The 13,597-nt window shown below is 38.8% G+C and overlaps 3 protein-coding genes across 8 annotated transcripts; all 3 read right to left on the bottom strand.

The window, feature by feature from the left end:
* Positions 1-107: 107 nt before the first annotated feature.
* On the bottom strand, positions 108-5,522 carry LOC100118529 (apolipoprotein D). 2 transcript variants are annotated; one of them, XM_016984429.3, is made up of 6 exons: positions 4,372-5,522; positions 2,260-2,379; positions 1,977-2,103; positions 1,621-1,716; positions 782-1,257; positions 108-316 (listed from the first exon to the last, which is right to left on the bottom strand). In XM_016984429.3, the coding sequence occupies exons 2-6, from the start codon at positions 2,377-2,379 to the stop codon at positions 311-313; spliced, it is 825 nt and encodes a 274-aa protein (XP_016839918.1). In that variant the 5' UTR covers positions 4,372-5,522; the 3' UTR covers positions 108-310. The 2 variants fall into 2 exon arrangements, with proteins under 2 accessions (XP_016839918.1, XP_001600276.1); XM_001600226.6 differs by having other exon boundaries at positions 108-1,257.
* A 227-nt stretch (positions 5,523-5,749) lies between these two features.
* On the bottom strand, positions 5,750-8,126 carry Cdk1 (cyclin dependent kinase 1). Of its 2 annotated transcripts, none has more exons than XM_008215070.3 (4): positions 7,837-7,975; positions 7,435-7,730; positions 7,027-7,346; positions 5,750-6,957 (listed from the first exon to the last, which is right to left on the bottom strand). In XM_008215070.3, the coding sequence occupies exons 2-4, from the start codon at positions 7,672-7,674 to the stop codon at positions 6,714-6,716; spliced, it is 804 nt and encodes a 267-aa protein (XP_008213292.1). In that variant the 5' UTR covers positions 7,675-7,730; positions 7,837-7,975; the 3' UTR covers positions 5,750-6,713. The 2 variants fall into 2 exon arrangements, with proteins under 2 accessions (XP_008213292.1, NP_001154933.1); NM_001161461.1 differs by lacking the exon at positions 7,837-7,975 and adding an exon at positions 7,992-8,126 and having other exon boundaries at positions 5,829-6,957.
* Positions 8,127-8,683: 557 nt separating this feature from the next.
* On the bottom strand, positions 8,684-13,184 carry LOC100118563 (arginine/serine-rich coiled-coil protein 2). 4 transcript variants are annotated; one of them, XR_004344797.1, is made up of 7 exons: positions 12,846-13,140; positions 12,241-12,327; positions 11,779-11,835; positions 11,126-11,247; positions 9,934-10,263; positions 9,446-9,851; positions 8,687-9,364 (listed from the first exon to the last, which is right to left on the bottom strand). XR_004344797.1 is itself a non-coding variant. In XM_001602448.6 (6 exons), the coding sequence occupies exons 1-6, from the start codon at positions 12,906-12,908 to the stop codon at positions 9,071-9,073; spliced, it is 1,284 nt and encodes a 427-aa protein (XP_001602498.2). In that variant the 5' UTR covers positions 12,909-13,184; the 3' UTR covers positions 8,684-9,070. The 4 variants fall into 4 exon arrangements, 2 of the variants coding, with proteins under 2 accessions (XP_001602498.2, XP_016840123.1); XR_004344796.1 differs by having other exon boundaries at positions 8,838-9,364; positions 9,934-10,245; positions 12,846-13,138; XM_001602448.6 differs by lacking the exon at positions 11,779-11,835 and having other exon boundaries at positions 8,684-9,364; positions 9,934-10,245; positions 12,846-13,184.
* Positions 13,185-13,597: the final 413 nt, after the last annotated feature.

Here is a 13,597-nt window from a genome sequence, read left to right as displayed (position 1 = left end):
TCGCATCGCGATCCCTCTATACCAATATTTTGCTTGAATAAAAAACAATACTTTTAAGAGCGAGAGTAACGTGTTTAATTATATTGTATACAAAATAAGGATACCAATTTGAATTTGGCACATAAGAATTTATTATATTTCTGTCTGGATGCACAATTAGTCATAGATATACTCAACAAAATTAAACTTTTGTTCGTCGTGTCTTCGAAAAGACATCCGTTATCACAACCTCAACTTTGTCATGTTAAAAAAATACAGTATAAGAGTAGAGAGTCTTTCGAAATACAATCTAATAATCCTATAGTCGAAGCTATACCTGCAAAACGAAACGGTCGTCAGACAATTTCGATAGAATGTAGAAAAATATTGTAAAATCTGTCGAATCTGTTTATGCTATTAAAATACCTGTAAAAGTGCTTAGATCTACTACAAAATTTCTGTTCTAGCCGAATTGCAAATGCTAACTAACGTCCACAACTTAAATGTACGACATACAATGGATGCTCTTGCTGCAATTTCTCCATTCCAAAATAGAACGACAATTTAGAAAAAAAAGAGCTTACAAAACGAGTATTTTCTCAAAGAGGGGCAGAGCTTTTTGTACTAAACGCAAAATACGAGTAAAATTACAAACTACTCAAAATTTCAATTAAAAAAAATCCTACAAAACCTACATTAAGATCGTGCTTCTCTATATAAAACTCGTCCTTACGCATATACTTATTTACAATAAAAATTATCAAAAGCCCAGGGGTTATCCATCTTAGGGTATCCACTCGACCTCGTTGTTCTCGTATTTTCCAGCGGCGTCCTTTGGTGGCTGTTGCTGCGAGTTCACGGGGACGACGGTGGCAGGTCTCTCGGAGCTCTTGTCCTCGGTACCAGCGATCTTGTGGTAGACCTTGCTGCCCTGGTGTCCGATCCACTCGACGCCGTCGCCGATCTTCTCGCCGGCTTTGCGTACGACCGAGCCGATGTTCTCGGCGGAGAAGGTGTGCGGGTCTACGTTCACGTCGAGGCTGTTGTTGCCGCGTGGGCAGTTGGTCTGTGTGATGATGCTCAGGTCGAAGGGATCGACACCGAACGAGCTGAGCTTGGCGCGCACCTTATCGATGTAGGCCTTGTCCAGGTCACGGGTACGCGACAGGATCGTGGCTGACTGGCGGTGAGCGAAGGCCAGCTTCTGACAGGTGAAGATACCAGCGTAGTTCTCGTAGTCCGTGGCGAAGACTACGTGGGATGCGCTGCCGGCTACGCCTGAAAGATTTATTTTGCAACGTTAATATTTTTAGTTGTGAACATTGCAAAAAAAAAAACGTGAAATTTCAAACTGTGCAATGCGTGAAAAACACAACATATTTACTCTTCAATCATATTTGTGAGCATAACGATTGACCATTGAAAAAGACCTCAAGATTCTCTATCTACCCTTACACCTCCCCCATAAGTCACTCTGTGGGTACCAGCATATCCCGTTCAACTATAGAGTGTGAAAAATGTCCACCCATCCATCAAAACCCGCCGAGACCCTCTCGAATAAAGACATCTCACAAGACGATGCTGCGCAAACAGCGGAGTAACAAAAGAAATAAAAAGACACATTGACGGCATTATACTCACTGAGAGGAAAGCGTACGGTCATACGGGCCGGTACACTGGGCTCAGGCACGCTCAAAGCGCCCGTGTAGTGGTACTCGTGCTTCAACGACGTGAGACCTGCGAGAGAGAGAGAGAGAGAAAAAACGACCATTGAGTGTCCGACGTCGAAAGCGATTCATAAAAGCCAAGCGCAATTCATGCCACTTGACGGCTGCACCAGCCGCTATACACTCTCTGATGAGGCTCGATTGGAGAGACTTTAATATAATGCATAGGCGGCTATAAATAACGTGATCTGGTGCAGCGCGCGATCGCCTTGAAAACTCACCAAAATTTTTTTTCCATAATATAGCGCAACGGTGAATTATTCAACTTACCCAGAATTGGAATGTCCGAGTCCTGAGTGATGCTGTACTCGCCGGGCTCGTCTCCTCGGGTGTAGTTGTAAGTGATGCACTTGCTGGCCGTCGATGTCTTCTGGACTACGTACCAGATTCCGAGAAACTGAAAATCGAGATATAAATAACGTTAGCGTACAGAGAAGTTTCAACTTTCTAGAACTCGTGCGCTTGACCCAGAAAATTGTTCATAATGATACTTATTTTGAATTTTGTTCACATGTCGATAATGCATCATGCCAACAGTAATAATGATAATTACCCTGCTCATCTGGAAGCCCGCGAGAGGCTCGACGACGGGACAGGCGCCGAGATGGTAAGAGTGAGCCAGCGCAGCTGCGACGCATCCTGCCAGCACGAGGCACAACGTCAGCGACCTCATCTGATAAATAAACAGATTCATTATTACTTATTGTATGCACCGATCTCTTCTTCCCTCGCTGAGAGATAGAACATAATTCATGCTTTATTGTTAGAGACAAGTTATTATACCAAGGTGTGTATAACGTTTTATTTTACGATTTTCACCGGCTTTAAATAATTCAAGAAGCGCCGAGATAACGTAAATAAAACAGGTGTATGGTTTCCGCGTGGGACCGTAAAAGGTCGGCAATTATCACTGTTCCATTATTGTGTAAAAGAATTAACTACACCGTGTGAGTAAGCTCCTTGTGTATATTGAAAGCGAGGCACGTGTAAAATGTTTGAAATTCTTATTGCCGCGGTAAAGTTAATTCTCATTGTGCGCCGTAAAGATCGCGTATAACAAGAATGACAATTGCTTCTCTTAACTCCATTAGTCGATCGCTATTAAGTTTTCGCGAATGTAATTGTAATTGACGTCCGATTGTGTACAGCTTCTCGAATATACATTAATTCCATTGCAAAACGAGGAGAAAGTATAATGACAGTTTATGCAACTCGACAGTGTTACATATATTAAAAGCCTGTTATGGCATGTGTTCGCGAGCTGCATTTGCATAAAGCCGCGTACGTGTATTTCAAGACTGCACACGTTGTACAAAACATCGAAATGAACCATTTCAACTCTCTTGATTCTATACTGCAGAGTTTCAATCTGGATTTATCATACAAAACGACGAAATGGTACGTTCAAACTATACAAAGTATTACGACCTGTCTACGAGCGCGTTAACGTCGCGATAATGCGATTACAACGACTTCCGTATGAATCTCTTTTGTTTTGCAGAAGAGGAAGCGATTATAACGGTCGTAATTATCCAATATTCATACCGGCGACTGTATTAAAGCGACTCTCGAAAGCACTTATAAATTCTAAAATCAGTTTACGTACGTTCCGAGAAAACACAATTACAAAGACACACGCGTCGCATTGTTCTTTTCAACTGTCGCCGGAACAATGCGAATCTGGCCTAGCTAAATAATAATAAAAAAAAATTCGATAAACGCGCCATCCAGTTGATAAGCCGACGATGAATTGTACTGTTCCGCACTACATAATGTCGCAAAAACAGCATAGATTCTATCTCTCACGCGAGAGAAGCTGTCTGTGGGTTCAAGTTGAACCGGCAGCAGTAGCTCGAGATTCACACGCACTCGCAGCTCTCGTCGCCTTGAAGCGTAATAAACTGCCGAGCAAAGACCTCGTCGGACGTTTTTTCCCCTTTGATTCACATTTATCAAAAAAGCGTACAACTTACGCCTTCGGAGAAGATCGAGAAATCGGTTCGACATAGTAAACGAGCTGAATCCGAGAGTATACAAGCATAACGTATTATCAAACATCTCGTCGCGTTTTATCGAAGTTGCTCTATACGCGCGATCTCTGCCGTGACCCTTGCAAAATCTCGCTGGTGATATTGAAAAGCCGAGATTTCGTAGTTTCTAGCAAACCGGCTATTTGCTGTTTACGCGCGAATGGAGTTGTATGCGTTCGCTGGATATGTCATCATCATCCGCGCGTCGAGTGATGCGTTATATAGGCATATATTCCGCAACGTCTTCTTCCCTTATTTCGTTAAAGGATTTCTCGCGGACAATTACGGGCTTATGCAATTCTTCTTTTTTCTTCGCGCTAAGCCGCTTTTCTCCGTACAACGAATTCTTGCGATCTACTTAGTTAGTGCTATGAAATATAGACAACGTATTCTGTCGAACATTGAAATAAACTAATTTGTTGTAAACAATTTACAAAGCCTGTAGTCAACGCCACTTCACACATACAGAATAAACCTTCGCAAAGAGATGCCGTATTACTCACGCGCTCCAACCACAGGCATATCGCAGAAAAGCCGTAAACTCGCTCCTCCGCGGTCAGGCGAAAAAAACGCGCGCGCGCGCGCGCGCGCAGCCATGTCGTTAAACCCCAGAACGATAAAATAATAAAACTCACTTTGCTCGGTAGTGGACGCTCGTAGAGATACAGAGAAAGTGTAGAGTTGAACGGACAGCTCGCGTCTCCCAGACTCGTGCGCGCTGTATAAACAGTTCTTTCGGTGCGTTTCAGCTTTTATACGGCTGCCCCCACACAGAACTGCGTCGGCAGCTCCCTGCTCCGTGTAAGTATATGCGAGCGAGAGCGGTTACAACGACGCGCGCACCAACGCGAGGGACGAGCCTCGCGCTGGAGGGACGTTTTCTTTTCTTTTATTCTTCGGTTTATGGAGGTTTTCTGACCTTAGGGCTCGCGGAGAGTTTGTGAGAGAAGAGAGTTCTGGAATTTACAGCTTGAATTTTCGAGTTGAGAGAGGGTTCGAGCAGGAAAATTCAGCGTTTGGTATTTGTTACGATAACTTTTTTCGGAGTAAATTCGCAAACAACGAATTGTCGTATTTTTTAGTTTATTGTACAAAAAGGGAGGAAATATTTTCGAGAAAAACTCGAGATACGGGTCGATTCGAGCAATTTACCCGATGCGAGCAATTTCCAGATAAACGTTCAGAAAAATACTACTCGGAATGAAAAAATCTCGTTCTGTTTGTTTACAAACAAGTTGGGGTTTCCACCAATTTACAACGAAAGAATATCAGTTTTTTAGCGCGGACAAGTGATGACTCACGAGTCATTAGTTTTGAGATACAGATAATGCGTTGATGACATCTTCGTATATCGCTCATGTGAGAAGAAAAATGTCCTTTCGTGAATGACACTTTGGGAATTTTATGCTTAAGTTTTTCAAAACTTTATCAAGAGAATGCTATAGCAACTGCAGCGTGCAAGAGAAAACGTTCGAGCGACATTCAAATTTCAAAGTCGAATCTTGGTCGGTCCATAGAGCTACGCTACTTAATTTACTGCTGCTTTATTTGCACGTGAATAGACCGAAAGATTGCTTACATTAGAAAGAGAGGCAAAAGCCTTCGGAGCAAGGTTCCGACAGCATCTCGCAGTCATCTGCTGCACAGTTGGCAGAAATTTACGTAACACATGTCTGAAGCACATCGAAATTTCTCATCCGCACATGGTCAAGATAAAGAAGATTCTTTTTTGCTCGCGGCGACGCAGCGAGTACGTATGTACGCGTACAAGCAGTGATGATGACCCTACGGGACGCTCATACACTGTAATGCGATGATGTACGGTGGTGAGTCGAGTCGCTCTAATGGATGACGCATCGACGTTAAACTCGCGGAGATTCGGAGAAACCGGCGTGTATATGTGTACATAATACAAGCAATTTTCCACAAATGTCTTTACCGGATGTCGGTCGATCAAGCGCAGCGACGTGTCAAGTGGGATGAAAACAATGAGCGCTCGACGGCCACATACAATTATATTAAACTCTTGTCTTGTTTAATTGAAGGGGGTTTGTTTTACAAGCGTTTCAGTCTACGCAGAGACGCACGTTGTCATTTGTATATCGCTTTATTTGTATCATAATATAGTTCTTGTTGTCATACAATTACGATATACTTGAATTTCCATATAAAGTAATTGCTTGTACTTTCAAAGTCTTAACATTTGATAAAAAATTTCGTACGAAAGCATCGCAGGGTATATTATGTATATTACGTTAAATATTTTTTTTAAGTTATTTTCATCGCTCACTCTTACAACGAATGACATGGCAACAGAATATTTGGTTGTTCGTGAATTCAATACTTGAAGTTCAATTTTAATTAGATATAGTATACTATTAACAATGCAGCCAAGCGGTAAAAGATTGCAAGTTTGTTTGGAGTAAAATTTGATTCAAGTTTTAAAAAATAATACAGGCAATGCGTATTTACGCACTTGATTTAACTACAATAAGACTAATTCACGCGATCTATTTACAATGTCGCAATGCCTAAATCACTTGTCTTGAAATGAAAAATTAAGTGTACACTGTTTCAAATATCGTTGAACAATGCACGCTGATTACAGACTGGTATTCAGTTGTGAATTTTTCAGTTTCTGATTTCTAACATGTATCGCGCAGTAATTCGCTGTCAATTCGGACACTTCAGCTATTGATGATAAAAATGTTAAAACTAACCATTTTGAAAAAATGATGCTTATCATCCCACGTGTAGTTTCAATGACAAAATATATTTATAAGCGAGTTCAAATGAAATCGTCAAAAATAAAATATGTGTTAAAATTCACTATTCTAAAATGTATTAAAAAGATAAATATTATACTAAAATCTAGTAGAATCATACTCAAGTTGTATTAAAATGATTAAATTAAGGCTAAAACTCAAAAACTTAAAAACCCTGAACAGCATCTGGATTTGACATTAAAACATCCTCTTTATACAGCTGGCAATTTCCTCTTGTCCAAGTTATCAAAGTATTTGTGCTGCAATGCATCTCTGGCTGTTATTCTTGCTGAAGGATCGTAGATCAACATAGCTTCCAGCAGGTCCACTCCATTTTCATCCAAAGTCTTCACTTGTGCCTGTAAATTATTTGTTTTCCAGTTAGGAAAAGTTGCTTTGTAGTCTGCTAGTTGTGTGACGCCTGGCCAAATCTCTTCAGTAGGTGTTTTCAACACACTGCAAAATAAGAAAAGTTACTGTCATTTGTTCTTAAATGACTTTTAGTTCCTATTGGTTTCTAATTACCGAAATATTCTAAACAACTGATCGATTTCACTGTCTCCTTGAAACAGTGGCTTCTTTGTTGCCATTTCAGCAAAAATGCAGCCCACACTCCACATGTCAATGCTGCAAGTGTATCTATTGGCGCCCAGAAGAATTTCAGGAGCTCTGTACCACAGAGTGACAACTTCATGTGTATAGACTCGTACTGGAATACCGAACGCTCTTCCTAGACCAAAATCTGCTACTTTGATTACTCCTTTTTTGTCAATCAACAGATTTTGGGGTTTCAAATCGCGATGGAGAACTCTACGTTGATGACAAAACAGAATTGCTCGTGTAATCTACAAGAGTAAATGATAATAATTAAACTTTAGACTGTATTTGGATTCAGAATGATGTGCTACTATGAATATGAATGAGCTTGTTCACCTGATACAAGTACGATCTGACCAAATCTGGGTCCATAAGTTTGCCATTCCCTAAGCTGTCCATGTATTTTTTGAGATCCATCGTGAGATACTCGAAAATGAGGTAGAGCTTCGATTCCTCCATCAGAACATCCATTAGGCTCACAATGTTCGGATGCTTGAGCTCCTTCAAAAGGGATATCTCCCTAATGGCTGTTGATGGCACTCCCTCATCCTCACTTTCCAGTCGAATCTTCTTCATAGCAACGATTTCGCCAGTCTTCTTGTGTTTTCCCTTATATACAACTCCATACGTACCTGAGAAAATAAATCAACACAACGTTGTCATTCATAACTATGCAACTGAGACCTTATAAACAAATGGAAATCGACGAGAAAAACTAAGAGCCAAAAAGTTCACCACCTCTCAAAAACACAATAAATTTGAGCACATGTAAAGCAAGGTAAACACATCGTCGATCGCATCGTGGTTCGAATCGCGTGCAAAATAAATAAGTATACTCAAAGGTCCTTCAAGAAGGACGACGACCATGCAGAGAGCAACAAAAACAAAAATACCTTCTCCGATTTTCTCGATCCTGATGAAGTTATCCATTGCGCTGTTTTCTCTCCTCTGCAGATATGCACAAACTTAACTAGGTCTTCTTGACTTTTTTTTCAACGCGTTAGCCTGCGCGTCGGAGGAGAGACGGCAGGTGGGCTGAGCGATGAGAAAGCAGCAGTACAAACGGCTCGATTCAAACGTTATGACGCCATGTTGCCGCAGCGTCTCGCGGTTTAAACGTCAAAGAGGTTGAGACAGAGGACTTGACCAATCAGGAGGGAGATGACAACCGCCAAAATATGCGATTGGTTGAAGGCTGTGTTTTCGAATGTCAACGGAGTTTCCATTGGGCGATGGGGAGAACTGGTGAGTTCCGAATGGGAAGAGGTATCGTACGGTCAGTTTTGAGTAAATTCATATGGAAATATGTGCGAGACTTTATATTCGCGTATACAAAAATTTACGTGATTTGCCAAAAATTTTTTTTATTCAAAAGGTTTCATGAAGTGTTGAGAAAATTTAATTTAATAATCATATTTTTCAAATGTTATTAATTAATCTTTTTTCAGAGCATTTAGATATCATAAGGTATTAAGAAGGCTAAAATAACAATCGAGGTAATTTAATTTGGTAATCATCTTTTTTAAGAACATTAAGCAATTTTTAGAGCATTTATTCATAGGTAAAGGAAAAAAACTAATAATAATTCTGTCAACCTGTTTATTGCAAAATCTTTTTAATTACACTGGCTTATTTATATGATGGAAACATTGTTTTGAATTTAAAACAAATAAAAATTATATTGAGTGAATGATTCTTATTAATCTAAGCATTCTAATAAATGGCTATTTTATTTGAAATATGTAAAAGAAAATGTAATATCACTCATTAAAAAAAAGCTTATTATGTCAGAATTTCATTAACTCTATTTGTCATACAAGGCGTTCGCAAGGTACTTGACTTTATCGCAATAATTCTTCCAGCGAAATCTTGAAGGACTCACTCTGAACATTCTTTGATAATGGATAAAGTACAGTTGATATTGAAAAATGTACTATACAATCGATACAACTTATGTTTACAATATTTAAAGTTATCGTGGGAATGGAAAACCTCCACTTCCGTACCCTAGACCAACGCCCCGTTGCGTATGTGTTGTCGCACGAGCGACTTCGTATTGTTGTTCCATGTTGTTGAACATTTCTTCTTGTTTCTTTAAAATTTCAGGTTTAGCGCCAGCTGGTGGAGTAGCTGGTAAATCGCCTTTGATACCCATGAGCCTTTTAAATTTAGCAGTCACTTTACCATCTTGGTCGTGAGTAAACGTTGTACCCACCCATGTACTGGCTGTCGATGGTGCTGCAGCAGCTTTAGTATCGTCTTGTTTCTGTAAAAGAAGCCAGTCGTTAATTCTTGGGAATGTGTATTATCTCAAATGTATACATGACAAATTTTCATAAGTACTGACCTTGTTCTGCCACAGCAATTTTCTTTTTTGGATTTGTTCAGCGTATTTTCCTTGCGTCGCTGTTGCAAGTGGGTTATAGAAAGTTTGTTGGTTAGAAGTTGTCAATAACTCATCCGATTTTATTTCTATGCCCAATTTTTCTAATTGTGCTAGTTTGTTTTTGCTTCTGTCTTCTCGGTAGTTGAATGGCCTGTGCGAGGGTCCACGATCCCTTGATCTTGACCTCGATCTCACCCGATCCCTCTCTCTGGAGCGTCTATCATCTCTGTGACGATCCCTAGATTTGTCATCCTTAGAGTAACGTCGATCCCTGTCCCTGTCTCTACTTCTGTCTCTGTCCCTGCTTCTGTCCCTGCCCCTGTCTCTGTCTCGTTCTCTTCGTCTGTCTCTGTCATCCCTTCTGTCCCTGCAAATCGATGTACAAACAATTAGCAACGTGTATATTAATAATCTGGAAATTTTTCATATTTAAATGTACGATTGCTCACTTATCCTTCCGATCGTCACGATGATGGTCCCTCTCACTTTTCTCATCATTCTTATCATCTTTGCTGGATTTTTCTTTCCGCCTATCGATGTCCCGTGATTTCCTTTCACTGTCTCGGGATTTCTTATCATCATCTTTAGATTTTCTATCATCATCTTTGCTCCTTTTGGAATCTTTGCTGTCTTTGTGATCACGCTTTTTATCTACGCGTCTATTATTTTTTTCATGTTTGTCTACATTACTTTCATCAGACTTGTCGTTGTGCTTGTGACCATCGCGAGAGCTCGAAGAACGCTCTTCATTGTCTATGCGCCTGTAAAACGATTACGTTCTGCAGGGGTATACCACACAGATTCGAATTATTATATATTTCAATTACGAATCGTGCGATTGGATGAATGCATTGATATGCATATTCAACATTTAAAAGCGGAATTCAGAATAATTACAAATCGGTTACAAACTTTGAAAATCATAAGAGTAAATGAAATTTTTATAATAAAAATATCAATTATAAAAATAACATTTAGCTCATACGCATTGAAAATAAAATAATTTGTTCCACTTTTAAAATCAGTTTGAAGCCATAATTTCATAGCAGTATCATAATAATTTTAACTTGATAAAAAAATCAATATCTATAAAAAATATATTGAACTTAAAAAAAACCTACGAATTTGAATATCCCGTATATGAGTAAAGTACTAAAATACTCACCAGTACAATACTCATTAATGACTTTTAAAAAGAAACTAAAAATTGCTAATGTATGTGCTGCTACTGATATATACTTATAAGTATCTGTACCCAAAAAGTACATTCTAAGTGCAAATACTGATAAAAACTGGTTTCAAATAGCTAATGTGATTAATGATTCATTTGATATTATGTTATTTTTATGCAATTTATAATAAAGTAGATTTTATGTTATATGAGTAATAAATGGATGTCTTGTTAATTAATAATTATGTAAGTTTTTGGAAATATAAAAAACTTTTTAGTTATGATAAAATATGTATAAGTTGCTTCGTTTAATAGACTATAAACTTGTTTAGTTCAACTTTATGTGAGATACAAAGTTTTTTTTACTTGATTATATTTGTTCAAGTCAAGTAAATATTAATAATTAATTATATATAGTTAAAAGATGCAAGCACATCTTAACAAAAGATTTGAAAAGCAAACCAGTATACCTCTGGTCTGAGTATGAAGCAGAGTTTTTTGCAGAATCTGCGCGATTGGATGATGGGACATGTGGCCTGACTGGACTCCTTTCTCTCTCCGAATCATCTGAAGAATTGTTGTTGTTGCTTTCCTGAAGAAAATGAAAATACTTACTACCACAGACACAGTATCAAAAGTATTTAATTTACTTAAATAAATCAAATCCAAAACCAACTTGTTCCCTAGTATCATTATAAAATTATTGGTATATAGACAAAACAAGGTAAATGCATTTGCTTGTTAGTTAAACATTATATGACTGTCATTGACAAAAGAAAAACTTAAATTATGAACATTTTTTGCAAAAAGGAATTAAATTTTCAGAAATAAAAATATACTTTGACTTTGAAAAAGAATGAGAAAGTAACTTAAAACATGTTAAAAAATTAATAATAAGTCTTGATACAAGTGTATCAAATTTGAAGAAAAAGATAGAGATCAATTAGATTGGCTATCTGCTCTTAAAATTTCACAAAACGTACCAGAAAAACCTGCTTTCCGATTGAATAAGGTATAAATTCATATTGTATCTAATACCAAATCCATCTTTAATGCATGTTTCCGTGATGATGATTTCAATTTTTTTTTTAAGAGTTACCTTCTGGCAGCGTCTTCTACTCACCTAAGTCTTCGGAATAGGACTTGGGGTAGTCTTGCAAGACCCTCGTACAGCACTGACCTTGCCAAGGTGCGTAGATATTGTATCATGAATTACGAACAGAGCTACGTGTTAATATTATCTCACGAAATGATACTAATCCCATTTAATTATATGTATTTTATTATAAAAAAAAATACCACGGCCAACTGATCAAACATTCAAAGCAAAAGTTTATTTGTGTGATTCGAACACGAGTAAAAAATGTACAACATAATTATCCGTGCAGGATGAAATCTAAAATTAATGTGGACAATACTTTTTATTAAAAAAGAAAAAAAAGCATGAAAAAAAGTAACAAAAGAGAAAAAGTTAATTCCGTTACACAAGGTTCGTGAGTAATATAGGAGGGTCCCTACCCGACTTGTTCAAAACTCTAATATTGTAAGTTAGGTCACAAATAAATAATACTCGTCTCACTTATACCTCACTCATGTCCATTGGGACTGGATCGTAGATAGCATCACTTGCTCTCCTGACAGGAATGCTGGATTTGGCCACTGGACCAGGAACCTGAAAGTTTACACAACGTTTTTCAATGAAACGTTCAAAGCAACATCATTAAGTACTTGGTAAAATTTGAATTAAAAGATAATGCTCTGAATATTCAACGAAGAAGTACATACTGTGTTCAAAGTCAGTATTAGAAAAATCAATACACGAGATCCAGTATAGGCGCATAAAGTGTCGCACGACACCTAACCAACGTGACTTACAAAGTCACATACATTTCTTACAAGTCAAACAAAAAAACTCTACAGAAAGCACGTGTTAGCAACGAGGCAATCTCTTTTTAAATCAGAGACTCGGCCCTTGCGAATACCTCTTTCTTCGCAAAATGAGCAAATCTCTCATTTAATCTATGCTATATATTCTAACAGCGCAAAAGCAATATGGCGGCCGTTACACGGGCGCAGATATCGACGAGCTACACTTGCCGGAATTCACTTTCTTCTCCCGGAAGAAAGAAGCAATTAGAGAACAACACCATAGCAGCGAAAGATCGAGTGTGAAAGCAGGAAATTACGTACCTTGGCGTCGTCGGAATCGTTGCTGTTCTCGCCATCACTGCCGTAATTCATGAGCGAGTTCATGATGGCGACTGCACGACCTCGACTTGGAAAACGCGATTCTTCCCCGGTCTATCTGTATATACTACTTATATAGACTCCGGGGTCGACGTTGCAAAATCGACGCAATAGGGAGAACGTCTATACCGCGGATATAGAAGAGCTACGGAGACGACGCGGCTATACAGACGCGCAGAGCACTAGCTGTACGCGAAGTGAACCAGCAGCTTCTGCGCGCAAGAGACTGACATCAGCGCGCGCGTGTTCGGTGTTCGATGCGCGCTCAGAATGATACTTGATAGTGTGTAGAGTTGCGCGGGGGGGGGGGGGGGGGAGTCCGGATCCTGCATCTCACACGGGTCTACATTGCATCGCACGTCGATACATATGTTGCCCTTTTATTATTGTGGTAATGTGGTTGCTTGAAAGTTGAGGCCTGAGTGAGGTGTTCATGCGCTTGCGTAATTGACGCATGCATATTTGCTGAGGGGTGGGAAAGGGTGGAATTTCGAAATAAACCGAATCACGTATCTTAGAATACGCATCGAAAATGAACGGAGGAAATGAAAATTAGAAATGAAAATTATTTTATAGATTCTTTTTTATTGTAGTGAATATGGCTATACGAATTTTAAAAGAATAGACATGAAAATAAAAATATAAAATTTCATAAACCCCGCCATGGATTTTTTGTATATATACGTACGTTAATT

The sequence above is a fragment of the Nasonia vitripennis genome, chromosome 3, assembly GCF_009193385.2.
Source record: "Nasonia vitripennis strain AsymCx chromosome 3, Nvit_psr_1.1, whole genome shotgun sequence".
NCBI lineage: Eukaryota > Metazoa > Arthropoda > Insecta > Hymenoptera > Pteromalidae > Nasonia > Nasonia vitripennis.
The sequence above is the reverse complement of the archived record's forward strand: the minus strand, read 5'-3'. Positions and strand labels throughout refer to the sequence as shown.

Bases quoted from the DNA above. Each gene is read 5' to 3' on its own strand.
- Cdk1 (NM_001161461.1), bottom strand. From the start codon at position 8,028: ATGGATAACTTCATCAGGATCGAGAAAATCGGAGAAG. The intron at 7,731-7,991 runs GTATTTTTGTTT...TTATTTTCTCAG, and splicing joins GATCGAGAAAATCGGAGAAG to GTACGTATGGAGTTGTATAT. The intron at 7,347-7,434 runs GTGAACAAGCTC...TTACTCTTGTAG, and splicing joins TCAGATCGTACTTGTATCAG to ATTACACGAGCAATTCTGTT.
- LOC100118563 (XM_001602448.6), bottom strand. From the start codon at position 12,908: ATGAACTCGCTCATGAATTACGGCAGTGATGGCGAGAACAGCAACGAT. The intron at 12,328-12,845 runs GTACGTAATTTC...GTAAACTTTCAG, and splicing joins ACGATTCCGACGACGCCAAG to GTTCCTGGTCCAGTGGCCAA. The intron at 11,248-12,240 runs GTATAAGTGAGA...CATTTTCTTCAG, and splicing joins TCCCAATGGACATGAGTGAG to GAAAGCAACAACAACAATTC.
- LOC100118529 (XM_001600226.6), bottom strand. From the start codon at position 2,379: ATGAGGTCGCTGACGTTGTGCCTCGTGCTGGCAGGATGCGTCGCAGCT. The intron at 1,717-1,976 runs GTAAGTTGAATA...TCTCTCTCGCAG, and splicing joins CTCGGACATTCCAATTCTGG to GTCTCACGTCGTTGAAGCAC. The intron at 1,258-1,620 runs GTGAGTATAATG...TAAATCTTTCAG, and splicing joins GACCGTACGCTTTCCTCTCA to GCGTAGCCGGCAGCGCATCC.